The sequence below is a fragment of the Artibeus jamaicensis genome, unplaced genomic scaffold, assembly GCF_021234435.1.
Source record: "Artibeus jamaicensis isolate MK-2021 breed Jamaican fruit bat unplaced genomic scaffold, CSHL_Jam_final scaffold_3151, whole genome shotgun sequence".
Lineage (NCBI taxonomy): Eukaryota > Metazoa > Chordata > Mammalia > Chiroptera > Phyllostomidae > Artibeus > Artibeus jamaicensis.
In genome coordinates this window covers 5,243,850-5,271,573 of record NW_026522037.1, presented here as the reverse complement: position 1 = coordinate 5,271,573, position 27,724 = coordinate 5,243,850, and the positions used below count along the sequence as shown (strand labels likewise).

Below are 27,724 nucleotides of genomic sequence, written 5' to 3'. Positions count from 1 at the left end.
CCGGTTCCTTCTTGCCCATCAGGTGGAGCTGATGTCCCTCCAGCTTATCCCAGAGGCCCTCAAAGTTACCCAATCGCTCTTGCTTTATTTTCTTCCCGGCTTTGATCATTTTATTGCATGACCTTAATTGCTGATAATTTCTGTCTTCACCCCTAGCATGCTTTGTCTGTATCTATAGTGCCCTGCCCAGTGCCTGGCACATGAGATGTGCTCCGTAAATGAGTGACTGAATTCATGAACAAGGGCTCCCTCCTCCCAACCTTTGGATGCTGCCTAAGTTTATCCTAATTGTAGGTGCGTGATCCCACTCCGCAATCACCTGGCTGAACTGTCTTCCTCAGGCCCTTCAGCAGGTTGGCCATAGTGGCCTTCTGCCTGTGTGTGTGTGTGTGTGTCTTGTCTAAGACCTGGGCTAAGACTAGGCCCCCTGTGGCCACGGAAGCGCCTGGAAGAGGGCCTGGCACACGCAGAAGGGCTTCTCGGAATGTTGCATTAAATGAGGGCAAGGCCAGCAGGCTGACGAGCCTGGCACGCAGAGGGCATCCAGCTGTGCGGCGTGCCTGTCTGTCCCGGGCGCGGGAACGGGGAGGGCGGGAGTCTCCGGGATTCTGCTCCCGCCACCGGGTGCAAACTTTCAAAAGATGCGGCGGCTGCGGCCCCGCCCCCGCCCCTCCCTGCGCGGTTGGCGGTGGAGGGAGGCGGGGGCGGAGCTGGCAGGCCCAAGCCGGTGGCTCCGCCTTCTCCGGCCGCTGCCTCCCTCCGGGCGCCCGCCCCAGCTGCCGCCCGCAGGCTCGCCTGTGCAGCCGTGATGCCCCGCGGTCCGACCCCGGCCCGGGTCGCCGGCCCACCGGGTAATTAGCATTCGTGCGCTCTAAGCGCGCTGCCGCCAGCGCCGCGCCCCGAAGCAGCGATGGGCAACACCGTGCACAGGACGCTGCCAGGTACGCCGGGGAGCCCTGCCCCGGAGGCGGGCGTTGGGGTTCTCCTCTCCCTGGGGAACCCTCTGGGTGACTTCCGGAGAGCTACCCCTGCTTTGGAGCCCTCGGTGACCAGCGGGCTGGAGTCTACAATGCCTCTCGGACCCTGGATCCGCGTGCGCCCTGCGGTTGGGCTTTGCGCTCCGGGAGGGCGGGTACCGCGTCCTGGTTACCTTGGGGACCCCCGTTCTTGTTCTCACGGCTTTGCCAAGATGAACGAAGGGGCTTCTGAGGCGATGCCGTGCGCCCCTTTGCCTTTGTTTCAGCCTGAGGGCGCTGATGAGGAAGCTCGGGGCGCCCCCGGGATAGGGCGGGGAGCCGTTACTGGAGAGGTCTCCCAAGAGCTTCCGACGGCCAGAGCCGCCCTTGTGTGGAGACTGCAGCAGCTGAGAGTGGTGGGGGGTGGGAGTGTGCTCTATGGGGTACCCCAGTTTACAGCCGCCCTGCGCCCCCGCGGCACAAGCTGCCTCGGTTTGGCCAGGTTCCCACGCGCACCCCGGCTGCGCCCCCGTCTGGTGTCCGTTCAACTAGGGACTCTAGCCCCTCGGAGTCACCGCTACAGAACGCTTCGCCCCCTAGTTAAAACCGCCGCAGGCTGAATTGCCGGGGCCAGATTAAGGGGATTCAAAAGGTGGGAGCTGGGAAGCAGTGGAGGCCTTACTACAATATACCAGATAATTACGGGAAGGGATCGGCGTGCGAGTGCTCTGTGCCCCACATTTTGCATACCCCGGACACTCCACACCCTGGACTTTGCATACCCCAGCGCCTTTGCAAAGGAGATATGCAAAGAAGCTTCATGGGAAAGCTGTGGATTCCAGTTTTACAAATGAAGAAATTGAGGTCCAGAGGAGGAAAAATGACTCGCCCAAGGTCAGGCCACTAACGGGGAAGAGTCTGGGTGGGGACCCCAGGCTCTCCGCCTGCCCTCTTCCCATCTCCCAAGTCTTTCGAATAAGGCTTCGTTTGGGCTGAAGGCTGGGCATTTGGTAGCATCCTTTATGGGGAAGGCGACAGATGTGTGCGTTTAAAGTACAAAAGCACAGCTCAGTGGGGAAGCCAGTCAGCTGTGGGTGAATTTACTGTGACGTTTTAGGAGGAGAGGGGTATACAGCCCCATCTCCGCTCTCACACTCCCATGGAGTCCCACCTCATAAGCCTTTGGGCACATTTAGGGCCACCCAAACCTCCAAAATCTCAGAGAGGTGAAGCCACCAGCCAGTTAGCGGCAGAGCTGGGATTTGAACCTAGGTCCGCTTCCCAGGGAGGGTGTCCTCCACCTCCTACAGAGAGGGCTACGGCCCCATGGGGGGGAACCCACCCACTCAGTCAGGAGGTGTCCAGGGATGTTGGCAAATATGGCAGCATCTCCCAGCCAAAAAAGATACCGTGTGAAGGCACGGGCCCCTTTTTAGAATTTCTTAATTAAGAAACGCTTACACTGTTCTAGTGTGGGTCAGGTTTGTGTGGGTGAAAGCACAGACACCAGGTGAGCTAAAAATAGCCGGAAATTTCTGTAGTCTCCGTCCCGCTGGGCCTCGGCTCCGGCCTGGACCGCCCTGCGTGGGGAGCCTGGGGTCTCGTACCCGCTGCAGGAGCTAAGGGTGGACAGTTTGGACCCCCCACTGGGGCTGAGGAAGGGGCCAGAACTGGAATTCCTGAGCTACAGTAGGCGGCAGCGGCCGAGAATGGGAAAGGCTGTTGACTGTTTCCCGACCCGCCTCAGATTCGTTTCTCACATACACGGCCGTTTTTCACACCTCCGAGCTCAGCCCGCGAGGCTCCCCACACCTGGAATATCCTTCCTGGCCTAGTGCAACTTTCCAAATCCAACTTGGTTGTCACCTGCTCCAGGGAAGCCTTTCCTGACCACCTACCCCTGACCCCATCTTTGGCTCTGCAACCTAGATCCCTTCTTAGGCCTCTGCTTGTTCATCTGACCACAGCCCATCTCCACCACGCGCCTGGGGGCCGTGTGAGGACAGAGACTGTGTCTTGATCATCTGGTACCATTGCCAGTTGCCCAGCCCAGAGCCCAGTGCCGGGCAGGGACTCCAAACCCGGCGGTGGAGCCCTGTTGCCGGCATCTCGGGCTGAAAGAACACTGGGCTCCGTCTCGCCCTGTAGAAATCCTTGCGTTCATTCCCAGGAGAAGGACACACGCGTGGGGTTTCTTCTGCGGATGGAAATAGAGAGCTGGCATTTGCCGCGCACCTGGATTCTGTGCCAGGCTCGCTGCATATGTGGCTTCTTTTACGTGCCAAGCACGCTTCTTCTTAAGGCTCCTGCACTTGCCGAACCCTCTGCCTGGAACCTTCTTCCCCAACATGGCTTTCGCCCTTGCTTCCTGCAGGTCTCTGCTCCAAGGCGGGTCCCGCCATTGTTCCTGTCCCCAGTACTCCCCTCTCCCTCCACCCTGCTTCTTGTTACCCCTTCGCCTGGGTCCCCATGTGCTGTGCTGTGTGTGTGATTAGCTGTTTATTGTCTAAAGAGGGAGGATTTTTGTCTCTTTTTTTCACTGCTGTATGGTCAGCACCTGGAGCAGCAGCTTGTACATAGTAGGTGCTCAGTAAATATTTGTTGAGTCAATGAATGCCTTTCATTCTTGCAACAGCCCTGCAAAGGAGGGATTGCCATCTCCTCTGACAGATGAGGAAACCACAGCTTGCATGGCTCCCCCAGTCCACAGAACCTGATTGAAATCCAAGTTTATTTGGCTCCAAAGTTCTGCGTTCCTCCTCCGCCATGCAGGACCCTCCCTATCCATGGTTCAGATAACATTTATATGGGCACCCCAAAGTCCACCCGGCATGCTATTGTGTATAATAAGGAGACCGAGGAAAGGGAATGTGTTTTATGACCGATGGTGGGGATACCCCTTGGCAGCCCTTGCGGATGAAGGGCATCAGCAGTTCAGGTGAATGTCCTGTGAAGAGAAGTGGGCGGGGCCCCGCATGGAAATCAGCGCGTGCTAGACTCCTGCTTGTGCATGATTCGCTCTCTTTCTAGCTGCCATCCTGCCAAGGAAGGTGCTGGCCCCATTTTACAGATGAAGAGACTGAGGCACAGAGAGGTGAAGACACTTGCCCCAACTCACACAGCTAGGCAGTGGCGAAGCTGGGCCTGGAAGGCCCAGGTCTGCCTTACTGCTAAGACCTCGTGAGCCTTGTCTCTGGACTCCATTAGCCTTCCTCTGGGTCTTCTAAGGAGGGAAAAAATCAGTGTAAACACGAGAGGCTAGGGGAGGGTGGAATTACTGGGGGGAGAAGTTCTTTCCCCTTTTTTTTTTCTTTCGTTTCACACCCTTCTCTCAACATACCTCTGGGGCTCACTCAGGTTCTGGTTGGAGAAGAGGCTGAATTCAAACTATCCATTGGGTTGGTTAATCATTAAGTGGATCCATGCTCGGGCAAGCCAACCACCTCTTTAGTGTTAGTTCCACCACTGGGCAACCCGGAGCTTTGCAGCACGGGAGGTGTGTTGGCACTGCTCTGTGCCAAGCCCGGGTGGTCCATTTTAAATCCTCATAACCACCCTTTGGAGGGGGTCTATTGATCACTGTTTCCCAGGCAGGCGAGGGGAGGCCCAGAGAGGTAAAGGACAAAGACGCTCTCTGGAGTAAGGGGAACCGGCCTTCCTAATCTGGATGGACAGTCCGCAAAGGCTGTGTCCAGAACAGAAGCACCTGTGCCTGCCCCGGACCCTTGGATGCTGACCCCGCAGGGCTCCTGGAGGACGAGAGCGTGGGTTCAGGGCCCTTGTGGGGCAGATCTGCTGCTCCCTGGCAGGGAGGGCGATTCTCTGAGGGCCTGAGGGCCACTCTTTGCCCTGGATCTGGACTTTCTCGGCCCTTGGGAAAAGAGGCTGTTGTCACTCTCTTTACAGCTGTGTGGCTGATCCAGCCAGGGACATTCTCCTCTCTCCACACCTCTCTTCCTCCTCTACCCTGTCGCAATGTAAAGCTCAGGGTAGAGCTTTACGCCCATCTGCCTCCCTCCCACCCAGCTGGGCGAGAGGCCGGAGCGGAGCCCCTCAGGGTCATAGTGCTCCCTTGGGCAGCCCTGAAAGCCACAACGCTGTCAACACCTTGTCAGGGGCTCAGTGAGTCAGGGCCCCCGGGAGACAGCCCATGAGGATGCTGGGATGGGAGGGAAGCTAGAAGGGGGAGCGGTGCTGCCCATCAGGGGAAGTGAGGAAGAAGGAATGGGTCTGTCAGTGCTCGGGACAAGGGGCGAAGGTGCCCAAAGAGAGTCTGGAACCAGAAGGATCGAGGGCTGTCCTCTGTACCCTGTCCCTGCTCCCCACTCTGTTCCCTTCACTCTCTCTCCCCCCTGGCAGGAAAGGAGGAAGCTCTGGGAATATGGCGGTAGGGGAAGGCTTCCTGGAGGAGGTGACATCTGAAGTGCAGTTCAGTTGGATGTCTACCTCACCCCTGGAAGCTCATCTTTTTCTGTCTGCCTTTAGGGTCTTCTGTGGCTCTGTCACCCTAAGGTCACCCTGATCTGCACTGAAGTGCCACATGCCCAGGCTGCGGTGGCCCTGTATTTTCCTGAGTGTGAACCTTCATTCATTTAGCTGACATCTGTGGACACTTGTCATGTGCCAGGGTCAGCAGAAGGGTCAACCGTGAGTGAGACCGCCAGCCACAGGCGGCGCTCGTGGGACTGGCTGCCAGTGGAAGGGGAAGAGAATGTTCTAGTACAAGGGGACACACGGCTGTAGGTGGCCGGGGGACACAGGTGTGGAGAGCGGTGGGGTTCTAGTAGATAAAATGGTTTGTGGGCACCCCTGTAGTAAGAGTATTTTTGCTTTGTGCGCTTTTGTTTCAGGTGTGTTGCGTGCGCGCTGCAATGTGAAATGCGCTTCTCTCCACGGGTCGCAGTGAGGAGGGGTTGTGATGAAGCCACTCAAGGGCCAGGGGCAGCCGGAGGTCTGGGGCCAGGTCTAGAACATGGGTTTGGAGTCAGGCCGCCTGGGTTCAAATCTCAGCTCAGCCACTTCGCAGCGGAGTCACTTTGGCCGAGGTCATTCCTACCTCAGTTTTCCCCACTGTGAAATGGGAGCAGGGGCGGCCCCCCCATGGGTGGCGCTGGTGAGAATGAACTGGAATGGAGCAGGCAGTCCTCAGCACAGTGCCCGGGGCGCTGGCTGTCTCCCGGGGTGGGAGAGGCCTGCCCCCGGGGCCCTGGACAGGCCTGGCTGACAGGGTCCTCAGTTCCTGCCTCCAAAGCCCACTGACCAGGAACCTACGGCCGAGGGCTGGCCCGCAGGGGTGTCCCTTCCATGCAAGCTGACAGCAACCCCCAAGGGATCCTTCAGCTCTTTCCGAGACACCTGATGTCTGATGAGGAGAATCTTCTTGACAGGTTGAATTTTCCTGTTTTTCTTTGTCCACCAGACTTGCTGGCTCTGTGCTGGTCCCGTGGTCACAGCCCGGGTTCAGGGACTCAAGGTCTAGTGGGAGAGACTTCCAGGGCAGGCAGTTACAGCAGTAACTGGGAGAGAGGGAACCCAGGGCGGTTGTGAGAGCCTGGAGAAAGCAGGAAGGCTTCCTGGAGGAGGTGCTGTCCAGCTGAGACCAGAAAGCAGAGAAGTTAGCCAAGAGAAGGGACCAAGAATGGCTGTTCAAGGCAGAGGTGCAAGATGCTCAAGACGGCCTGAGGGGAGAGAGAACTCTTCATATGTGGGGAGCTGTGGCATTCTGGGGGTCTCAGTACAAGTGGGGGTGGCGTGTGGGGTCAGAGACCAGGTCAGGGCATGGGGTGGGGTGTCTTGCAGGCCAGCGGCCACAGTCCCTGCCTGGATGACATGCGCGTTTGCCAGCAGGGACATAGCATTGGCGTGGGGCTGGGCCTCGAGGACGGCTCATGACCGGCTGTGTGATCTTCCCCAGGGGCAAGAAGTCAGCTCTGCCCTCTCCTTTGGACCAAAGGTTTTCTGTACTTAGAGACGCTCTGTGCTGGCTTAAAATAGAAGCCCAGAGGCAGGTGTGCACTTACAGTGGGGAGCAGAGAGGAGAGGGGGGCAGGCCTGGTGCGACCCTACAGGCAGCGCTTGCCGGGCAGGGGGGCGAGTGGTCAGAGCCTCAGCACGCCTGCCCCACGCCAGACCCTGCGTCTGGTTCATCCCGTTTAAACCATCGGGACCAGCCTTCCAGAAGTAGCCTCCCATGTCATGGATGAGGAGACTGAGCTCAGGGCGGTAAGGAGCGCTGCCTTGAGTCAGGCGGCCAGGAAGTGGCACAGCAGAATTTGACCCCAGGCCTGCTGGGCTCCGGGGGTCCATCTCCAGGGGGCACGGCCCCTCTCTTCCTCCCGAGCCCTGCCCCCCTCAGGCAGTCTGCCCCACAGGTGTATCTTCTGGTCTTCTCTGTCCTGGGAAAAGGAATGACTTCCATCCACAGCAGCTGAAATGAAGCTGCCTTGGCGAAAAAGACGGCCCCCCACCCCACTCACCCCAGGCCTCCCCTTTAATCCATAGCTCAAAAGGCGGAGGAGGCCCTGGGAATCCCACCCTGGAGAAAGGATGACCCCTTCCTCCTGCCCAACACGGGGTCGGCCTTCTGAGCTGCCTTCCTGGTGGAAGCTGACCCGCAGCCGGCCACCCACACTCGCCACGGCCGGGTGTCACACCCGACACATCCACACCCTTTCCCCTGAGCTTGGAAGTCCTTCCACCCAGAGCTCCAGGCAGTGCCCACCGGACAGTTGGCGTGGGCAGCAGGCCCAGGGAGAGCCGCTGACGTCCGGCACACAGCTGTCCTGCAGGGGAGGAGCCTGCTGTGCCCCCCGCCCTGCGCCGTCCTTATCAGACAGCTGGTGACAGCACAGGCTGAGCTCCTGGATCCCGGGTCTCGTCCCTGCCCCTTCCTTAGCCAGGTAAGCCGCTGGACCAGGCTCTCAGCTTTGATTCCCTTTTCTGCAGAAAGGGGACAGTGACGTTGCCTCTGAGGCATGTGCAGCGTCTGACACAGTAAATGCTCACACAGGGCACCTGCTAGGACTTTGCATTCACTGGCCAAACAAGTCCCCGGGCTCCGAGGGAAACACACACAAGAGAAGCATGATAACCACTAGGTTGTAGCATGTGGCCAGTCTGTGCCAGGTGCTGGTCCCAGCAGGTCCCCGCAAGTAACACTCGGGACGAGCCCCGTGAGACGGCTTCAATTATTAGTCCATATTATGGTGACAGAGCAGGGAGAGAGGCACAGAGAAGGAAAGTCACTTCCCAAGGGCACACAGCTCGGGCAGGCCACTGGACGGAGAGGGTGTAGGTGTGGGGTGGATGGCGGCCAGGCGGGGGGCGGGGTCAGACTGGGGGCATTTCCCATTTGCCCTGGAAGCTTTCACCGCATTGAGTAGGAACCTGTCAGCACTTGGAAATCCTGGAGATTCGTTTTTAGTTGCTCACCTACTTCTGTCCTTTGTCTCACACGCCGCCTCTAGGCAGGCCAAGGCCGGGCGGTCTCCACCCGTGGCTGTGGGGACCCCGCTGGGCGTTCCCCAAGGTCTGGTGTGTAGATCTCCCACCGCCTTTCCAAGCCAGTTGGTTGACGATCTGAGGCTTTTCTGGACAGCAAAGTGAGGGCCTTGTCACCCCCAGGGGAGTGACGAATCCCCAGCAGCATGGCCTGGGGACCCCTGGAGCCGAGAGCTCCCTGCCGATCCCGGAGGCCAGCGAGCCGCCTTGATGGGAACAGGCACTGGGGACCAAGGGCAGGCGTGACCAGTGCGTGGGCAGCCTGTGGAGGCAAATTTCAGCTTAGTCAAAGCAAGAACTTTCTAACTGGGGGGCTGTTGGGAGAGAAGAGAGGCCGGGGGGAGGGGGGAGGGCGCACCCTCGGCTGGAGCTGCACTGGTGTTTAGCCCAGCTGGGGCTGGACGTGGACATTGTAGAGGCAAGGAGAGCACCCGGTGGATCTGGGGTGAATCACCCGTGAAGGTGCCCTTGACCCCAAGGTTCACAAGGAGTGCTGTTCGGCGCTCACCTGCTGAACACCTGCAGCGGCCTTCACGTGATTGCTTACATAATCCTGCTGCCGGTTCTGCGTGTTGGGGGTTTTAGCCCCTTGGTTAGAGATCAAGAGACTGAGCCACCTGCCCGGGCCTGTTCCCACCCCCCAGCCCCCGAGCCTCAGCGACAGGTGTTTCTGTGTACAGTTTAGGACGGCCACCCTTGGGCGGCAGTCCCAGCTCCCGTCCTCCCTTCGCCTCCCTTCACCTCCCTTCACCCCTATAACCAGACGCAGTGCAGCTCAGCATCACCTCTGGGCATCGGGGGGCGGGGGGAAGGTTCTTTAATGAGTAAGCCATTGGGGGGAAATGGTAGGGTGGGCGTGTCTGGCACTCGGGACTGGCAGAACGCCCACCGCTATTAACAAGTGTATTTCGTTTACATCCTCAACATCACACATTGTTTATATCACAATTATATCCCTCGGGCATGTGTTTTCTTTCTTTTTCCCCCAAGGACGATGGATTTATGAGACGGGTGGGTACAGGCACACTCTGTGGCTGCAAAGCCTGCTCGGCCAGTAACTTTCCGCAGAGGAGACCCGCTCTCCTCTCTGAGGCCCCGGGCGATTCCAGGGCAGCAAACGGGAGAGTGAGGTCCCCACGTCCCTGGAGATGGCGCAGACCCTCGTCCCTGCACGCAGGCCACCTGGGGCTCTGCTCCCAGGACTAGGGAGTGTACGGACTCACTGTGTCCCACCTCCCACTCCATGGATGGGGACTCTGAGGACCAGAGCTGTCCGCAGGGCCACACGATGATGACAGAGGGCATCCCTGGCTGGAATCCCCAGAGAGGTGGTTAGATAAGGGGCCCTGCTCTGGCGGCTGTCTCCATTGCCAATCTCAGTCCTGTGTCTGCTGTGTGACCCTGGGCAAGTCTCTTCCCTTCTCTGAGCCTCCACCGATCGCCTCGTCTCAGGATGGGGATCACGACAATCCCTCCCTCGTGGGGCTGTGATGAGGACTAAATAGGAGGCTCTGCGAGAAGTCGCAACCCGACACAAGGCAAGGAGTCCATGAGTGGCCGCTGAAGGCTCCACAACTGTGCTCCCGAAATGGGTGTGGGGTGGGGACTGCCCTGCCCAAGGACTGCTCGGGTGGTCGCACCTCTCCAGGCGCTGGGGCAGGTTACTAAAGTACGTGCTGGCTGGCTAGCCATCCCACACTCAGGCCCCTCACTTCATCCCACTTTGCTTTATTGCGGGGGTCTGGACCTGACCCGCAGGAGGTCCCACCTGTGACCGTAAGGGTCAAGAGCCCACGTGGGCATTGGCTTTGTATCCGAGTTGAGTCTGCCAGTGACCTGCAGCCTGGTCTCGGACCAGCGCCTCCCCCTGATCGGTGCTGAGGGTCCACAGGGCTGCAGAGAAACGCCAGTGACCATCTCTCCGGTCACTAGAGCTGAGGAGAGTCGGGTGGAGATGCTGACCGGGCACCAGAGCTTGCATCTCCAGCACCCGTCCTTTCCCCCTTAGGTAAGGGGGCCTGGGTCTGAGCAGACTCCCTGAAGGTCTTCTCGGCCCACACCCACGGGCTCCCGTGAGCCCTCAGGCATTTGGAGGAAGGCCAGCGTGACCAAGGAGGGGACAGAAAAGAGGAAGCGGGATCTGCAGAGAAGGAAGAGGCAGACCTGAGTCACTTCTCGGTGGGGCTCAGAGCCAGATGTGGCCGGGGAGAAATGGGCGCTAGCCGAGGACCTACTATGGGCCAGGTGCTGTGCTCTCCTGGTTCCCTGCAGGGGTGACTTCTCCGCTTTGCCTGAGGCAGCCATAGCCTCATCTTCCTCACTGTGGGAGCTGGGCTGATATGGGTTCAAATGCCAGCTCCACCACTTCTAGGCTGTGTGACCTGGGGCAGCTCTGCTAACCTCTCAGCTTCCCTCCCGGTCTGCTGGGGGGTCACAGGGGGTGTGGTGGGTGGGGGCCAGTTACAGTCTCTGCCTCTCAGGCCAGGCCCTGCCCCCAATTTCAGTCCTTTTTCAGACCTAAGGGACGGAAGTCAGGCACTTGGGCTCCATTCCCCCGCCCCCGTAATCAGTCACCCACTTTCCTTTTTTAGATGCTTTGTTTATTGTTCATCCCAAGTTCCTCCAAACTAAGGCCTCTGAGCAGCTCCAAACAAGCTGATTGACAACATCCCCCAGTTCCCCTCCCCCTCCCTGAGACCAAGCCAGGGCACGGCTTGCCCCCTTAGCCAGAAGGTGGCCGAAGCTACTTGTCCGTTCATTGTCTTGGCTTTTTCCTTGCAGGCAGGGGGTGAGTGAGGGGCCTTGGGGAAGAGTAGGTATAAAAAAGGAAGGACGCAGCCTTGGGGACGAGACGGGACCAGCCTCAAACAGCCACTGCCTTCACGGGCTGTGCAGCCTCCGACGAGAATCTCTGGCCTCGCTGGGCCTCGGTTTCCTCGTCTGGAAGCCACCTGGCAGGAGTGGTGATGAGTACGTGGGCTGTGTGATGGGCACCTGGCACACTCTGGGAGTGCCACGGGGTGGGCTGGCCGCCCCTTGGGGCCAGCACACACTGCCCAGCGTGGGGCCTGGGAAACACTCCCCCAGCCCCCGGAGTGAGAACTGGGATGTTCAAGGGCGCTTGCCCCTGCTCCTACGCTGCTTCGGACCCTGGAAAGCAGGGGCCGTGGACCTAGTGTTCCAGAAAGTCAGGATGGGCCCCCGTGGGTGCTCCCCTGGGGCTGAGGTGAGTGAGCAGCGGGGCTTCTGCTGGGCAGCACCCGGCTGGGGGAGTGGCTGCCCTCTCCGCAAAGAGAAGGAGAAAGCTGGCGGCCTGGGCCCTTTATCAGCAGGCAGGTGTCCAGGCTGCCTGGGGGAGAAGGAGGGGGGCTGGGCCAGCCGTTGGAAGCAACATTTGAAACCCCGGCTGCTGTTCTCACTCCCACTGTGCTGGGTCATTCTGATAGGCAGGGGAGAGCAGGAGGGACAGTTTCTGTGGTGACACTCAGGGCTGGGATCCCAGCCTTCAGAGAGGTGGGTCCTTGAAGGTCCCTTCCCTGCTCCAGACGGTGCAGTGACCCCCAGAGCCTGCCTGAGGACCCCAACCTCCTCTGCATAGCCACTAAGGTCCTTTGTGACGCAGCCCCTGTCCCCTCCCCGGCCTCCCCTCTCCCTTCTGCCCTGAATCCCTTGCAGTTCCCCAAGTGCCCTCAGCTGGTCCTCACCTTGACCTGTGCTGCCCCCTCTGCCTGAAACACACCTTCCCATCGTTTCCCACCCTCCCCGCCCTTTGTCCTGTCTGCACAGTAGCTTCTCTGAGAAGCATTCCCTTGGCTGGGGGACCACCCTGTGTCGTCATGGTGTCTGTACTGTCCCCCTGCTCCAGGTGAGGTGGGGGGTGGGCAGGGACTATGTGCAATTCATCAGGACCTGTGTCCCTGCAGCCAGCGAGCATAGGCCCTGGCATGGAGGGACGTTCCGTAAACGCCCGCTGAAGGAGGCAGTGACGTACTCACAAAAGAATGAGGGCACATTTCCACCCCTACCTCCCACCCTTGGTGGGGCCCCAAGCCTAGGAGCTGGCGCCTCTGAGGATGGAGTTTCCTGGACCCGTTTATCAGGAGACCTCGGCGGAGGGGCCCAGCAGGGGGTCTGGACAGGCTGGGGAATCCCGGTGCCACTCAGCCTGCTTCCAGGGGGCGCTGGGATGACCTCACCCCCTGGGCACTCGGCACACCCAGCCCACTTGAGCAAAGAGGGCTGCCACGCCGGCCTGGAAGGAGCCGGCTTTTCTCCCAGCAAGCAGTGTTGTGTGACCTCTGGCCTCCCGCCAGGCCTCCTTGTAGCTGGTGACAGGAGTGTCACTGGCTGCACTGAGGTGACCCGATATTGTTTGCAAAGAAACGAGGGGCGGGGGAGAGCAGGGTGACGGTTTCCAGTGCGGGCTGGCCCCTTTCCATTCCGGGTGCTGGCCGAGCAGGCCTCTGAAACAGAGAACAAAGTCCCATTAAGCTGGCTTCTGTCCCCTGGATGCATGTCGCTGTCCCACTTGGCAGAGGCTAGAGAGCGTCAGTTACTGTTTTTCTAGCCCGCTTTCAAACCCACCAATGGGAGAGGCGCTCTCTGATGCCGAGGCAGCCGGCAGCCTGGCCCTGCCGGGGGTGGTGGGGAGCCTTACCCAGTGCCAGCTTTGCCTTTTCTCCCTAATGCACACGCCGCCACATGTGTGCACTGTGTGGCTTCCTACCACCTACAGTGTTGGTCTGAACTGTGGACTCGGGCACATGTGGCTTGAATCCGAGACTTCTCACTTGAGGTCCACAGCCTGAAGGTGGACGTTAGCTGGGCCCAGGAGGCCCCTGTCAAATGGTGTGTGTGGAGTGCCGGTGTGTTTCAGAGAAACAGATCTTTCAAGGTCCGGGCCCCGGGCCCCGGGCCCCAGGGCTGCCTTGGAGAGGGGGTGGGTGTGGGTCATCGGCCTGCGCTGGCTCTCCTGCCACTGCCCCGAGGTGCTGCCTCTCAGAGCCTCAGTTTCTTCACCTGGGAAGTGCAGGGGGTGAAGCTGACTGTGCGGGGTCTCCCTGAAGCCTGCACCCCACACGTGAAGCCCAGGCCAGTGCACGGCAATAGGGCTCTGCCGAAGGCTGGTTGCGAGAGGAGCGGGCGGAATAGACAGGGTGCCCGCTGGCAACCCTCCCTCCCTGTGCAGCAGCATCTGCTGGACATCTCAGCCGGGTCGCCATCTGCTGAGTTGCCAGCGCACTGGCAGCTGCCACCTCGGTGGCTGGAGGAGCCAGAGCCGTTGCTTTCTGCCATTGTTCCGGTGGTTTCCTTGGGCTCTTTGTAGAGCAAAGGAGAAGCTGGGCTGGGGCGATGAGCGGGCTTTATTCCCATCAGGGTGGGGGGAGGGGGCAGTGCACATGGGAGACACTCCGGGGGAGGCTCAAAAACAGGCCTCCATCTTCGGGCATCAAGGCAGAAAAAGCCCAGGGTTTTCCAGGGGCCTTTCATGGCCAAGGTCACCGGCCCTCCACCAGGGAAACTTTTCAGCGTGCATTCACCGAACCCACAAGCAGACATCCCTGATCTGGGAATAAATCTTTTCTCTAATGTGATTTTTAAAAAGGGACCAAGTCTTTAGTGAACACCTACTACGTGCCACGCACGCACCAAGTGCCTGACGAGCTTGCTTCCTTCATCCCCGGCGATCTTGCCCCCTGCAGATGACTCTTACGGGTCTTCCAGCTCTAGCTGGGGGGACCCAGAGCAGTGAAGCATGCCGAGGTTCAGGCTCCCCGCTGACACCTCCAAACTAGGATGTTCTCCGGGGCCCACGGTTCTGTTCCTTCTAGAAGCCACTTCCTCTAAGCCGAGCTAAAAGCAGATGTTCGTGTACAAGTTGGAGGTTGCTTATTGTTCTTTCATTTTAAGCATTTTCGATTTGCGTAAATAGCACGTCTTAGAGACTTTTTCACTCTGGGTTTCTTTAACTCACATCAGGGCTCTGGCCTCAGAGCGGGGGGAGGGAAAATCGTGTTTATCCCTCATTCCCTCAAGGAAGTTGGATCATATAATCAAGATTAAACAAATATGTAAACTTCGCCGGTTACTTGGCTGCATTTTACCCTAACATATAGTTGGTTTCGCAGAAAACTTCCCCTTATAGTAACGGAGCAGCATCTCTCCCCACCCCGGCACCCATTTGCATCAGGAGGGCACTCGGCAAGAACCTCTGCTTAGAATTCCCCAGCCGTTTGGTGTAGAAACTCGCCGATGGAGAGATAAGGTTGGGAAAGCAACCACCGCAGCCGGGCAGTTCAAAATAATCAAATACGGGCGGCTTGTGGCCTCTGGTGCTCAGAAGGGCTTTGATCTGTGGTCATATTTAATGTTTCCTGGAGAGTTTGCCAGTGCTGGGGACCTTGGAGAGGTTCCGGGCAGCCGGACACTGGAAGTGGCTGCAGCCCAGAAGCTGGTGGCTTGGACAGGACATGGCATACGTGTGTGCGTGCGGGTGGGCAGAGCATCGGCCCTGCAACCCTGGGGCTGCCTTTCCTGAGCGGCTGCACCCGTCTGAGCTCTGCATTAATGAAATAGCTCTCCAGGGGGCCCTGGCTCTTCTTACCTTCCCGGAGATGGCCACAGGCTGGCTCTGGGTACCGGCTCCTCCCTGCCTCTCGGCCCCTCCCTGGCAGGCAGTGCTAGTCTGCCTGCTGGAAGCCCTCCATGGCTCCCTGTCCCCTACGCTGTGCAGTCTGAGCCTCTAGGGCTGGCACATGGGGCCTTCTTGTCTGGTCCCCATGGTGTCCATGGCAACCTCACCTGCTTCCCCCCAACAGGCAGTGGCTGCCCACCCTCTGTCACACCTACCCTAGTACTTACCCTCCCCACAGAGTCCCGCTTCCCCCTTCTGCCCCTCCTGTTCCCTCAGCCTGGGATATACCCTCCCCTCCCTTAAGACCCGGCTCTGTGGGCGTCACCTGCTGTCCCCAGCCCCTGGTTGAGTCTGGGGCCCCCTCTGGGCCCTGTGGTCCCCCTGTGTACAGCAGTCTGGGACGGCAGGAGCACCGAGTGGGCGCCTGATCCGTCCCAGTGACCGCTGTACTTCCTGTGCGCGGACTAGGTGCTCCCTGAACCTGTGACAGATGGATGGGTGACTCAGGTCCCTTAAGTTCCTTTTCTCACGTGAGACCCTGGCTTTATTCCTTGTGTTTTTGCCGTCTGTGAGTCAGGGTCTTTTGCTGGGAGAGAGGCCCCTGGGCTTCTCAGCAGGTTCCCTCCTGCAGTGACCGGGGCCTTCCCCTCGACCCGGGGGGGAAGCCACGGAGCACTCGCCTGGTCATTGCCTCCCCCTCTTCCCTTTCTCCCGCCCTCGCTCCCAGTAGCCTCAGTATTAATGAATACCCCCCCAAATATGCCCAGAGCACAGTGACCCCCAGGGCTGGGCATGGGAGGAACGGTCCCTGTAGTGGCCGGTCCTCCCCTGGGGCACATTGGTCTCCCATGGATGATAGACCAGTGTGTGCCAGGGGTGGCCTGCAGTTAATGAGCAACAAGCAGCAGAGACTCGGGCAGTAATTACCCACCTCCCCGCCCCCTGCCCCGGGTGTAGAGCCCCCTAGGAACTGCCCCTGGGACAGAGGAGGGAAGGTGGGAGGGATTAAGGGTTCATCTCAGTCCCAAGCAACCAGGTTCAAGGCCAGCAGCTGCCAGATCCTTCAAAAGAGACCACTCCAAGATTCTCTAGGTCCTTGGGGGCAAAGTTCTGCTAGAAATGAACCCCGAGAGGTGTATGTTCTAGCAAAGCCACCTTGCTTATAAAGGATGCCTTCACTGTCCGTGGGTACAGGGAATGGGCAGTCACCGAATTCTAGCGCGGGTCTCCTTGGAACCTCGGCATCAGGACACCATTAGTTGCCTGTTAAGCACATACCTTGTACCAGGAAGCATTCTAGAAACTTCATCCACATGATCTTTCCGCAACTGTGAGTTCAGTAATGGCCCTGTTTTCCAGGCAAGGAGACAGGCTGGGGAGGTGCCAGAAAGAGGGGAGAGCGGGGCTCCCCGGCCACCACCTTCCCTTCTACTGCCAGGGGTCCCGAGGCCTCATTCTCTCTGTTGCCTTTCCTGCCTTGCCTTTGAACAAAACTCACGCAGAGAGAAGCAGCCAAAGACCCCTTACTCCTCCCCAAGAATCCAAGGCCCCTGTGGCCTTTGACCAGACTGTGCAACCCAGAAGTGTCCCTTGGAGGAAGATTTGGAAAGATTTCATGGGAATGGAAGTCAGGTGACCCCAGCCCATCTGCTGTGGGATGGGCTCATTGGTGCTGGTCCGTCTGGGAGTGAAACAGCCCTGGACAGGGCTACACGCACACAGCCTCCACTTGCTCATCTGTGAAGTGGGCACAGTGACTTTGCTGTGGTAGTACTGGGCTGATTGGGGTGGCTGGAACCTTCTCAAGTTTATCAGTTACTGGTCTAATTAACACAGAAGGTAAAATGGAGATGATTATTAAAAAGCAAATAGGGGCCGCACAGTTCCGAGGTGCCCTAACCCTCCTGCCTGTCTCTTCCCGCAGACTCGAGCCCCCCAGCGCGCCTTCTGGCCACCCGGCCGTGCTGTGGGCCTGGCCTTGAGCGGCGCCCCATCCTGGGCGAAGCCCCGCGCTTCCATGCACAGGCCAAGGGCAAGAACGTGCGCCTGGACGGCCACTCGCGCCGGGCCACGCGGCGCAACAGCTTCTGCAACGGGGTCACGTTCACGCAGCGGCCCATCCGGTTGTACGAACAGGTGCGGCTGCGCCTGGTGGCCGTGCGCCCAGGCTGGAGCGGGGCGCTGCGCTTCGGCTTCACGGTGCACGACCCGTCGCTCATGAGCCCGCAGGACATCCCCAAGTACGCCTGCCCAGACCTCGTCACGCGGCCCGGCTACTGGGCCAAGGCACTGCCTGAGAACCTGGCGCTGCGCGACACCGTGCTGGCCTACTGGGTGGACCGACACGGCCGAGTCTTCTACAGCGTCAACGACGGCGAGCCCGTGCTCTTCCACTGCGGCGTGGCCGTGGGCGGCCCACTCTGGGCGCTGATCGACGTTTATGGCATCACCGACGAGGTGCAGCTGCTCGGTAGGTCAGGTCGCGGTCCCCGCGGCAAGGGGGCGGGGCGCCGCCTCTTCCCGCCCAGGCGAGGGTTCTCTGTCTGCCTGGACGTGTATTCGTGACATTGTGGGCTCACTTTGCCATGCATAATTATAAGCCACTGGCATACTTTAGCGTTTATTTCTTAGGACAACTGGCCATCCCTGTTACACAGAGAGGTTTAATGACTTGACCCGGAAAGCCGAACTGGGCCAGAGTCTGTGGTCTGGCCCACGTCCCTCTGCTCGCTCCTGCGTTCGGCGGCTTGCTCATTCACCCGCTGACGCTTGCATCCATTCCCTCGCTCTTCCCTCTGCTCCACGGCCCACTGGCTCCCTTCTTCACTCATTCACACGTTTTTATTCATTCGCTCCTTCATTCATTCACTCACACATCCACTCACTCACTCAGCAATCAAACTCGTGCCCAAATCCTCAAGGATCCACAGTCGGGCAGTGAGAAAAGAGCCCACGTTTACGAGGTGCGAGGTCCGGGAGGGGCGATGGCGGGGGCGTGGGGAGGCAGACACCGGTGGCGCTGGCTCGGATGGAGGCGGCGGTGACTAAGGCTGCATCCTGGCGGTGAGAACCGACGCGGACGGAGCGTGCCGCCCTTCTCTAGAGGGAGACAGTGAGATTTTTGCAGATGAAAGGTCATGCCTGGGATTTGCTTCAGAATAACGCAGGAGGAGAGGCGGTGGAGGTGCCTGTGAAACAAGACTGGCTGTGAATTGGTTGCTGTGGAATCCCATTTATTATACTAGCTGGATAGGTTAGCTTTTCAAAAAACACAGCAAAAAGAAAAAAAAATCAGTAAAACACCAGGAGACCAACCAAACAGGTCTGTGAGCCGGGTCAGAGCTCGGATTGCCGGTCTGCAGCCTCTGCCCTGTAGGGGGCGGTAGGAGTGTGGGCCAGACTCCCACCAGGGCTGGGGCAGGCTTCGGAGAACACATGTCCGAGACCACGGCTTCCTCTTATATTCGAAAAACTGAAGAGAAAGAAGTATTTTATTCCATGTTACAGAATGCATTACAGAATGGTAACATTTAACGAAATCTTAGCTACAGGGATTTGGTTTTAAAGTTTGAGGAAGACTGCTTTCTTGCTTTATTTACTTAGGGTTCAGAAGACTATTTTTTATCACTTAAAAAAAGTCATAATACTTTAATGACTTTCTTTTCTTTCCCATTGGATGGACCTTATCCATCCAATAAACTGCATGGCAATGAGGGCTGTTTGCCGACTACCGGCGAAGCCCTGAGATCACTCTGGTGAGAGGATAGGCCCAGACTCCGCCCTCCGGGGACTCACGTTCCAGCTGGGGAGACAAACAGTCATTACTCTACCAGAGTGTAAGGGTCTCTATGACCTGAAGGATACTGTTAATTTGCCTTTTTACTTCACTATACCAGGTAGTATCAAGAACCTTTTTTTCATATCCCTAAAAATGATGCAAAAATATTTTCACGGCTGTGGCTTTTAAGAAACTCCCTCTTAGGGCCCTGGCTGGGGTGGCTCAGTGGATTGGGCGCTGGCCTGAGAACCAAAGGGTCTCAGGTTCAATTCCCAGTCAGGGCACATGCCTGGATTGTGGGCCAGGTTCCTGGTAGGAGGCGGGCAAGAAACAACTGCGCAATGATGTTTCTCTCCCTCTCTTTCTCCCTCCCTTCCCCTCTTTTAAAAAGGAAAAGAAAGGAACTCCCTTTTATTTTATTTTTTTTTAAAGAAGTCCACCCCTTACAGAAACCTTCTATGTTCAGCATTTGAGCACGACCTGGGTGTGTGCTCCAGGCTGCCATTGTTCAGAGTCAGCCTGTGCTGGAGGGCCAGCTCTCGGGAGCCAGACTGCAGAGGTTCTCGGCCTGACTTTGCCACTTAGCTGCCGAGTGACTTTGGTCATAGTCTTGAACCCCTCTGTGCCTCAACTCCCTTCTTGGCTCAATGGCGAGAGCCAAGAAGGGAGTCTTGTTACTACAGGACACACCTCACAGACTGGGTGAGGACTCAATGAGCCAACTCCTGAAAGGGGCTTAAAATAGCACCAGTCTCTGGGTAAGGCCACAGACACAGGGCAACAAAGGGGTCCCTCTTTTTCTTGGAGCTTGTGTTCCACTTGGGGGAACAGTAAAGAGTTTTCAAATGGCCTTTCAACCTTTAAAAGCACGAAACCTCTGAGGCAGGAGAGGAAGAAAGAAGAAAGGAGGGAAGATAGGGAGAAAAAAGGAGGGAAGAAAAGGTGGAGGGGTGGAGAAAAAAGGTGAAAGAGAAGAGGGATGAAGAGAAGAGAGGGAGGGAGGAAGGGCCTTATCTGCCCACTCCAAAGGTAAGAATGTGTCCAAGAAACTAAGGCTTATGCTGAATCCAATCCTGTGCGTCCCTGATTCTTAAATCAATTCACAAATGAACCAGAAAAATAATGGAGCCTGCTGACAGGCAGCCGGGCAGGGGGCTCTGGTGGCTGGGCCCACGTTCTCACCTGGCCTTCCTCTGTCCCGGCACAGAGAGCGCATTCGCCGACACACTGCCGCCCGCGCGCATCAGCCAGGCCCGCTTCAGTGCCTGCCCGCCGCCCGGCAGTCTCGACGCCGCCAACTTCGACAACAACGAGCTGGAGAACAACCAGGTGGTGGCCAAGCTGGGCCACCTGGCACTGGCCCGCGCCCCGGGCCCTCCACCCGCCGACAACGTGGTCTCCGCCATCCCGTGCGGCCCCCGCGAGCGCCAGCGCCCCGCGTCCTCGCCTGCGCTGCTCGAGGCCGACCTGCGCTTCCACGTGATGCGCGGGCCCGACGTGTGCCTGTCCACTGACCGCAAGGTGGCCTGCGCGCCGCGACCCGACGGCGGCCGCACGCTCGTCTTCTCGGAGCGCCCGCTGCGGCCCGGGGAGAGCCTCTTCGTGGAGGTGGGCCGCCCGGGGCTGCAGGCGCCCGGCACGCTGGCCTTCGGCATCACGTCGTGCGACCCGGGCGGGCTCCGGCCCACCGAGCTGCCTGCCGACCCCGACTCGCTGCTCGACCGCAAGGAGTACTGGGTGGTGGCGCGCGCCGGACCGGTGACCAGCGGCGGCGACTCGCTCAGCTTCACGCTACGGCCTGGTGGCGACGTGCACCTGGGTGTCAACGGGCGCCCACGAGGCCGCCTGATGTGCGTGGACACCACGCAGGCACTCTGGGCCTTCTTCGCCGTGCGCGGGGGTGCCGCCGGCCAGCTGCGCCTCCTCGGTGAGTGCCCGGACCTCGCTGCAGCCCAGACAGCGGTTCCCAAACGTGAGCGCACATCAGAACCACCCACCCCCACCTAGAGTTTTCAGTGGGGCGGGGCCGAGGTGAGGTCTTTCCCACGCGTGCACCTGGGCGCCTAGGTTGCTCCCTTTGTCCACACCCCACTAAGTACCCGTCGCTGTCAGGGCCTGGCAGGCTTTATGCAGTTGATAAATGGCCAGTACAATCTTTATTCCTGTTGTTGTGACCGGGAGGGAGGGTTTTTTATTTCTTTATCTGCGTAATGCATATGAAGTGTAGGAGAAAAAGGACACACAACTGCACTTCACAGGAAATAAGAACAACCTCATCCACGGAAAATGACACGGAGGCCTGAGCCACCCTTTTTGGAGGTGATTCTCGCCTTCATTAATGCCCTGGGCAGTCACGCAGCCCCCGCCAGCTGCGGACCAGGCGGGCGGGTCGGAGGGCAGGGCGCAGGCGCTGTTCGCCCCACGGAGGGGGAGGGGGTCAGGGAAGGTTCCCGGAGGGCGCAGCTCCATTTCCATGGTCCAGGAAGTTTAGAGTCCGAATGACAACAGACATGATGAGCATGCACATGTAACCTCATCCAACCTGTCCTCCTGTGGAGGGCGTGAACTCTCTGCTGTCCCGTGTACAGATGAGAAAACTGAAGCACAGAGAGATTTAACCACGGTCCCAGTCCTGCCGTTGGTTGGGCCAGTCGGAGCCTCTATTTCCTGTGTAGAAAAGGAAGCAATTTCCTGCCTCCCAGGGGTGTGAGGGTGAAACGGCGGGGTGGGTACAGCGCCACCCACAGCAAGTTTAGTGAGTAGCGACCATAACAACGGCGACTGCGGTTTCATCGAGATGTTGAAAGGGGGCCATTAGGAGTTGGTCCCTCTTTCCACCTGGACGTTCACGGTCCCCTGTGTTGGCTTCGCTCGGGCAGGCCCTGCAGTGCCAGGCTAAGCTCCTGGCAGAATGAGCCCTTTCGTGAGAGTTGGAGGGGACGTTCACGGGCAGCGCTGCCGGCCTTTGTTGGGCTGCGTGGCCTTCCCGGAACTGCCACTGAAGCCAAGGGATGGGAGTTCTCATTGGCCCGGCCCCGGGCGGCGTGAGTGAAGCAAACCCCAGTGCTGTGGCCCAGAAATAAAGGGGGATGGTGGCTGGGCAGGCAAGTAACCGGCGTCCACCACGCCTGTAGGAGTCCATCGGACCCTGTGGGGTAGCTCTCGTCCTCCCGTGAGACAGCCCGGGAGGCTCAGGTGCAAAGCAGCGCAGAGCCGGGGACCCGCAGAGCAGCGCCCACCTGACGGGGTCTCTTTGGTCTCAGGTACCCTGCAGTCTGGCCCTGCCATCCCGTCGCCGTCGGGGTCCCTCAGCGGCTCGCAGGACGACAGCGATTCCGACATGGCCTTCAGTGTCAACCAGTCCTCCTCGGCATCCGAGTCATCCCTGGGTAAGGACATCCAGACCCTGGAGTGGGTGGGGACAGGGGCTGGCCCGGCTCTTCGGGCTGTGCCGGCGCCTCCCGCCCTGCATTCAGCCGGAGGGGAGGAGAGACATACGGCACCCCAAAAGGTGCCATTGGTGCTTGAGGCTCGGGGGGAACAGGGTAGGAAAAGGGGCAAAATCCAGAAGAAAACCCAGCATCAGTGCCTCCCGGGGCCTTTCCCCCATGGGTTCCGCCATCATCGGGGCGGCCCCGGCCGAACCCGCCCTCGAGCCCCATGACTCAGGCCTGGCCTGGTGTTCCTCCCTGCAGTGACAGCCCCCAGCTCCCCGCTGAGCCCCCCGGTCTCCCCCGTGTTCCCCCCACCGGAGCCGGCGGGCAGCAAGAACGGCGAGTGCACGGTGTGCTTCGACGGCGAGGTGGACACGGTCATCTACACGTGCGGACACATGTGCCTGTGCCACAGCTGCGGCCTGCGGCTCCGGAGGCAGCCCCGGGCTTGCTGCCCCATCTGCCGGCGGCCCATCAAAGACGTCATTAAGATCTACAGGCCGTAGCCCGGCCCTCGCACGGGCCTCGGCCGGAGCAAGGTCACCTACGGAAGCCCCTCGGGGCCCGGCAACCACCATGGCCACAAGGGAGTCCAAGGGCAGCGGTCATCTCGTCTGTCACTCCCCAGTGTTGGGCAAGAGGCATGACAATCATGGAGACAGGGCCCCGGGGGTCTGGGGCCCAGCGAGGGTTGCTTCCAGCTCCAAAGTGCTTTGTCCTCAAGATGCCACCCCAAGAGCAAACTTGGGAACTGCCTGGCAGACCGCCCATCTCTCTGGTGACCTCCCGGCTGGGGAACAGTGTCCTCTGCGCAGTGCTTTTTGCTGGGGGGCCCGTGGAGTGGTGCGTGGTGCTGTGTGTGTCCGAGGAGGGGGAGGGGAGGGAGGGCGGCCGAGGAGGGAGAGGGCATGTGTGTGGGAAGGAGAGAGGGGGCGCATAGGTATTTCCCCGGGGGTCCTGGCCCCGGGAGTTTATGTAACACTAAGGAGTGTGCCGTCCGGAGGTCGGACACCAGCGGGACTAGGAGTTGTTCACTTTCTGGGGCTGCAACGTCAGCTGGTCTTGAGCGGACACAGGCTGCCCCAGAGCAGAACTCCCTGGGATGGTATGGAAAAGGGACGCTCAGATTTTCTAAGAGGAGGAAAACACAGCTCACTGTTTACCGCTCCGGCGGGGCAATTCCTCGGGGGGTTAGGTGGGCGGAGAACATAAAAAGAACAATTTGCTTGTTTGGTTTCCCGGAGAGGCGGAGAGGCGGTTGGATGGGTGCTGCAGGGGAGCTCTGGGCAGGGCGACCCCCAGAAGCCTTTCCACCCCACCCCCACCCCCAGACAGCCTAATGATAAGCACACTGCACTTGACCCTGTGCCCTAGATGCTTTGGGTCTGCAATGGCCCGCCATGTCCAAGGAGAAGACGAGCAACAGGTCTATCTTTTCCTGGGGGGGGGAGGGGAGGGAAAGAAACCCAGAGGTAGGGACTCACCTGGAGCTGGAGAGGCCACTGCAGGGCACGGCCAGCTCCCCACCCTTCTGTTGTGACCCCGTGCCTGCGGGCATCACCGGGGCAACCTGCTGGCAAAGCAGGAGGAACCAGGCTTTGCAACGGTCTTCGTTCTTAGCTTATCCTCCCCTGCTGATCACTAAGGTGTTCACTGGTCCTTGGGATGTTAACTAGTAACTGAGATTTTAACTGAGAATCCTGACCTTGGCATCTGTCCCCCTACCCAGGGCTATTTGCTAGGCATTTCCTGGGCCCCTAGCCCTGCCCTCGCCGCCTCCTTCCTTCTTGCCCCCCAGTTCTGGGCCCCATACCTCCACCCTGTCCTGGGCTGGGCCTTTGGGCAAGTCCCCAGTCTGACCCAAAGGAAGCCTGGCACCTGCCCACTCCGGAGCCCTTGGGAGGACCAGCACAAAGTTCTGAGGGTCTGAGACCCTTGCAAAGAGCAGGTGGTGTTTTCATTAGAATTCCTAACCTGTCGTTCACCTGCTGAGGGAGGCAGGAGAAGGGGGATGTTCAGAGCTCAGGCCCTCACGTTTGCTGGGTGTCTGGGGGCTCAGAGCCCAGCCGGGCCGCACCCTCGGCAGGTCCCTCGAGGCCAGTGGGCCGTGCCCTGGTGCTGGCGCTCCAGCCTGCTTCTCTGTCTGGGAGTGGCCACAGTGTTCTGATGCCAACGGCAGAAGTCCTGCTTTTTCCCCTGCAAGAACCCCTGGTTGGTCCTTTCTGCCCCAGGGAATTTGGGAAACACGCCCCCATTTTAATTTTTGCAACAGAATCTTTGGGGGGGAGCTGCCAAAATGAGAGTGTGAGAATCCAGATGACATTTGAGGCCCTGCTGAGCCTACTCAGCTGGAGCTTTCTGGAGCCTTCCGCTGCCCCCGTGTGCTGGCTGTGGGCAAAGGCCCTGTGTGGGAGGACTGTCCCCCTGTCCCCCCAGGACTGTAGTTCTCCAGGCAGCAGGCCCCCTGACCTGCCAGAGCCACAGTCACGAGCTCCGGTGGTCTCGGCGGCCTGGGGAACCAGCTCCTGTCTCCTGCCACTTGCCCTTCCTGACCCCTCCCCGACTCGGGTTCCAGCCAGGATCACATACAGACACCACCAGGAAACCAGCAACCAAGGGCCTGGGCCCAGGGTGGGTCAGGCTGCGTCCCTGGCAACCTGTCACCTGGGTGAAAGGAGTGAGCAGCCTGTTTGACTTGCTCTGCAGTTGCTATAAATAGTTTCCTGCCTCCAAGAGGAATTAAGGGCGTGTTTATCTCCTAAAAAGCAGGCATTTCCTGATGCTCTGAATTGATTTCTTCAGCTCTCCAAAAGAGCTGCTCGCTGTGCCCTCAGGCTTTGTCTTGAGTGGGGGGCAAGAGGAGGGAGAGGGACCCTCTGGTCTCTTCTGTGCCTCAGTGCCGGGAGGGGGTGCCACAACACGGCACCCCTGGAGCCCGGGCCCATTGCCATCCGGGGTCATGTCTACAACGATGACAGCGAGTATAAGACACAGCATTTGGGGTACCTCCAAGGAAAAACGCTGCCAGCTGTAACTGTGAGATGCCACCGCTATACAGCCCGTCCCCACCAGAGCTGTTGAAATGTGGCGGGGAGCCCTGTTACTTAGAATCCATGAAACATGGGATTACCCCCATTTGGCAGGTACGAAAACTGAGGTCCTGGGAGTGACGTGGAATCCCAGAGCAGGGCGTGGCGGGGCTGGGATGCACACCCAGGGGTGGGTGGTGCTGAATCCCCTCCTCCGGTGCTTGGCCTGGGTTCCAGGAGGGTGGGGCTGCCTGAGTTTTCTTCCTGGAAACTGGTCCCAGTGACACCTAGAGAGTCTGGGCGCCTCTCCTGGGTGGAGAGTCCCAACCCCTGGCTGTGGCCCCCAGGCTACCCACAGTCCAGAAGGACAAGTGTCCTTCCTTTTAGGCTCCTCTGTCTATTCCTCGTCTTCTCCGCACTAAGCTGAACTGTGTGGGAGCTTGGGTCCAGTCCGGGGCCTCCATGTGGGGCAGCTTTGAGGAGGGCCAAACGCCTTGTCCCAGCACCTTCCTGGGCCTCATGACCTCCAGCAGTGGGTTGGAAGAGACCAGAGGATACCCCTGTGTTGTGGCCTCGGCTGGAGTTTTTTGAATTGTCAGAGAAACTGGGCTGTTTCTAAGTCAAAAGAAGCCTCTTTTTCTGGTCCACTCCCAGAACTGGGAGTCTTCCAGGACTCAGCTCCCCGGGCCCGCTGCTCCCCACGAACTGCAGCATCACCTCCCCAGCCATTCATCACTCATGGGGCAGTGTGGTGCGTGTTTGGGCGCAGGGCTGGGGACCGGGACGAAAGAAAAGGCCCGCACGGAGCTCTCACTGCAGAGCAGGAGATGGACCGATTTCTTGCATTTGACTTGATTCCTCCAGTATCCGCTCCTGTGCTTGCACGTAATAGGTACCCATGAAAGTTTTGCTGAGTAAGTGAGCAGTCAGGTTATGAGTGTTCAAGGTGTCGATAAGACAGGTGTATGTGCACACGGAGTCATTCAACAAACATCTGCTGAATGCCTACTAGGGGTGGGACGCTCGGAGGACAGCGCCCTAGGTCTGAGGCCAGAGGGGGAGACGTTGAGGGGGGATGAGACATTGGGGCGGACGTCGCTGGCCATCCTGTTCCCTTGGGGTCTGTCTTGGCGAGTGCCCGACAGCTGCTCTCTGGACCCAGGGCCTCCTTCCAGCGGCCTCCTCTGCATTAGGAATGCCGGGTGCCTCGCAGTTGGTGAGCTGCTGCCAGATGGCCTGGGCCAGAACCCCCAAAGTCCCCACCTGGGGGATGACCATTCTCGGGTTGTGCCAGGGACATGCGAGGAGACAGCTATCTGCTCCTCTCAGGCCTTGGGACCGGTTCCTGAAGTCAGTCCCCAAGTTCTGGGAAGACCCCGGGGCAGTTCCAGTTCGGAAGGGGTTGTGCAAAGTCTGGGAGACCCCCTCTCTGCCCCCTTCCTGGCAGATGGGGCCTCCCAGCTTCTCGGAATTTCATTTTCTCACTGTCTTTTCCAAGTCCCTAATGCAGTGACTTGTACGACAATCTGTCTGTGCCTTATGAAAGTGTCTGTGCACTTTTTATCCTTTTTAAAAGCGACTTTCAAAAGCGGGCAGGGGACCGGCATGCACTGTAGTGTTCTAGAAACCTTCAGTGGTAGCCGCTGAAATCCCTCCGCACTGGGTTTCCGAGGGCGGAGCGTCCTGTCCCCCGCACACCCCACTACCTGTGTGCAGAGCTTTTAAAAAAAATGTCTCCTGCTCTTCTGGTCCATATTTTTCTGATTCAATACTGTGACCTCTCCAATACAGTCTGACCTTTGGGGAACTGTAACCAAGGTGTTCAAACTTGGGGCAACGTGGGTTGGGAAGGGTTTGCACTGGTTTCTGTGTGTTGTGCTTTCTGTGTGAGGTGTGTTTGGATTTTTTTTGGTCTGTTTTTATCTGTTTTATATTAACAGAAGTTTCCTGTTTAAAAAAAAACAAACAAAAAAGAAAATACAACCTGGCTGGTTAAAAAAGAAAGCCTTTCAGTGAAGTTTTTCATGGTGCAGTTGTCTACATCACTGGGGTGTAGAGGTGGGAGCCCCAAATTCCCATCAGCCTGGAGGAACCATTTGCAAAATGTCCTTGGAGCCTAACAATGTCAGGTCTTTGTGCCAAGTGACTCCTGCAAAAATATCACAAGGAAGTAACTCCCATCAAAGGTTATTTTGTATGTGTAGGTGTTTGTGGCAGCAGCATTTATAAGGGTAAAAAACTAGGCGCAAACACCACTGCCCCGTGACCAGAGCTCCTGGCTACAAGGGATGGAAACCGAACTCAAAAGGCTTTTCATGGGATTAAAAAGCTCAGGTAATGGAGAAGTCTAGTAGCAGAACTCAAGAACCTGCTTCAGGAGCAATGGGATCCAG

At 58.7% G+C, this 27,724-nt stretch overlaps 1 protein-coding gene across 2 annotated transcripts; it reads left to right on the top strand.

Moving 5' to 3' along the window:
- The first annotated feature begins 739 nt into the window (after window positions 1-739).
- NEURL1B (neuralized E3 ubiquitin protein ligase 1B) lies at window positions 740-27,335 on the top strand. 2 transcript variants are annotated; one of them, XM_037127894.2, is made up of 5 exons: window positions 740-941; window positions 17,015-17,560; window positions 20,076-20,840; window positions 22,132-22,257; window positions 22,564-27,335. In XM_037127894.2, the coding sequence occupies exons 1-5, from the start codon at window positions 911-913 to the stop codon at window positions 22,806-22,808; spliced, it is 1,713 nt and encodes a 570-aa protein (XP_036983789.2). In that variant the 5' UTR covers window positions 740-910; the 3' UTR covers window positions 22,809-27,335. The 2 variants fall into 2 exon arrangements, with proteins under 2 accessions (XP_036983789.2, XP_036983790.2); XM_037127895.2 differs by having other exon boundaries at window positions 741-941; window positions 20,076-20,795.
- The last annotated feature ends 389 nt before the right edge of the window (window positions 27,336-27,724 follow it).

What these genes read in the sequence shown, in the direction of transcription:
- NEURL1B (XM_037127894.2), top strand. Translation starts at nt 911, where the DNA reads ATGGGCAACACCGTGCACAGGACGCTGCCAG. An exon ending in CGACGAGGTGCAGCTGCTCG is followed by an intron (nt 17,561 to 20,075) that starts GTAGGTCAGGTC and finishes GTCCCGGCACAG; the next exon opens with AGAGCGCATTCGCCGACACA. An exon ending in GGCATCCGAGTCATCCCTGG is followed by an intron (nt 22,258 to 22,563) that starts GTAAGGACATCC and finishes TCCTCCCTGCAG; the next exon opens with TGACAGCCCCCAGCTCCCCG.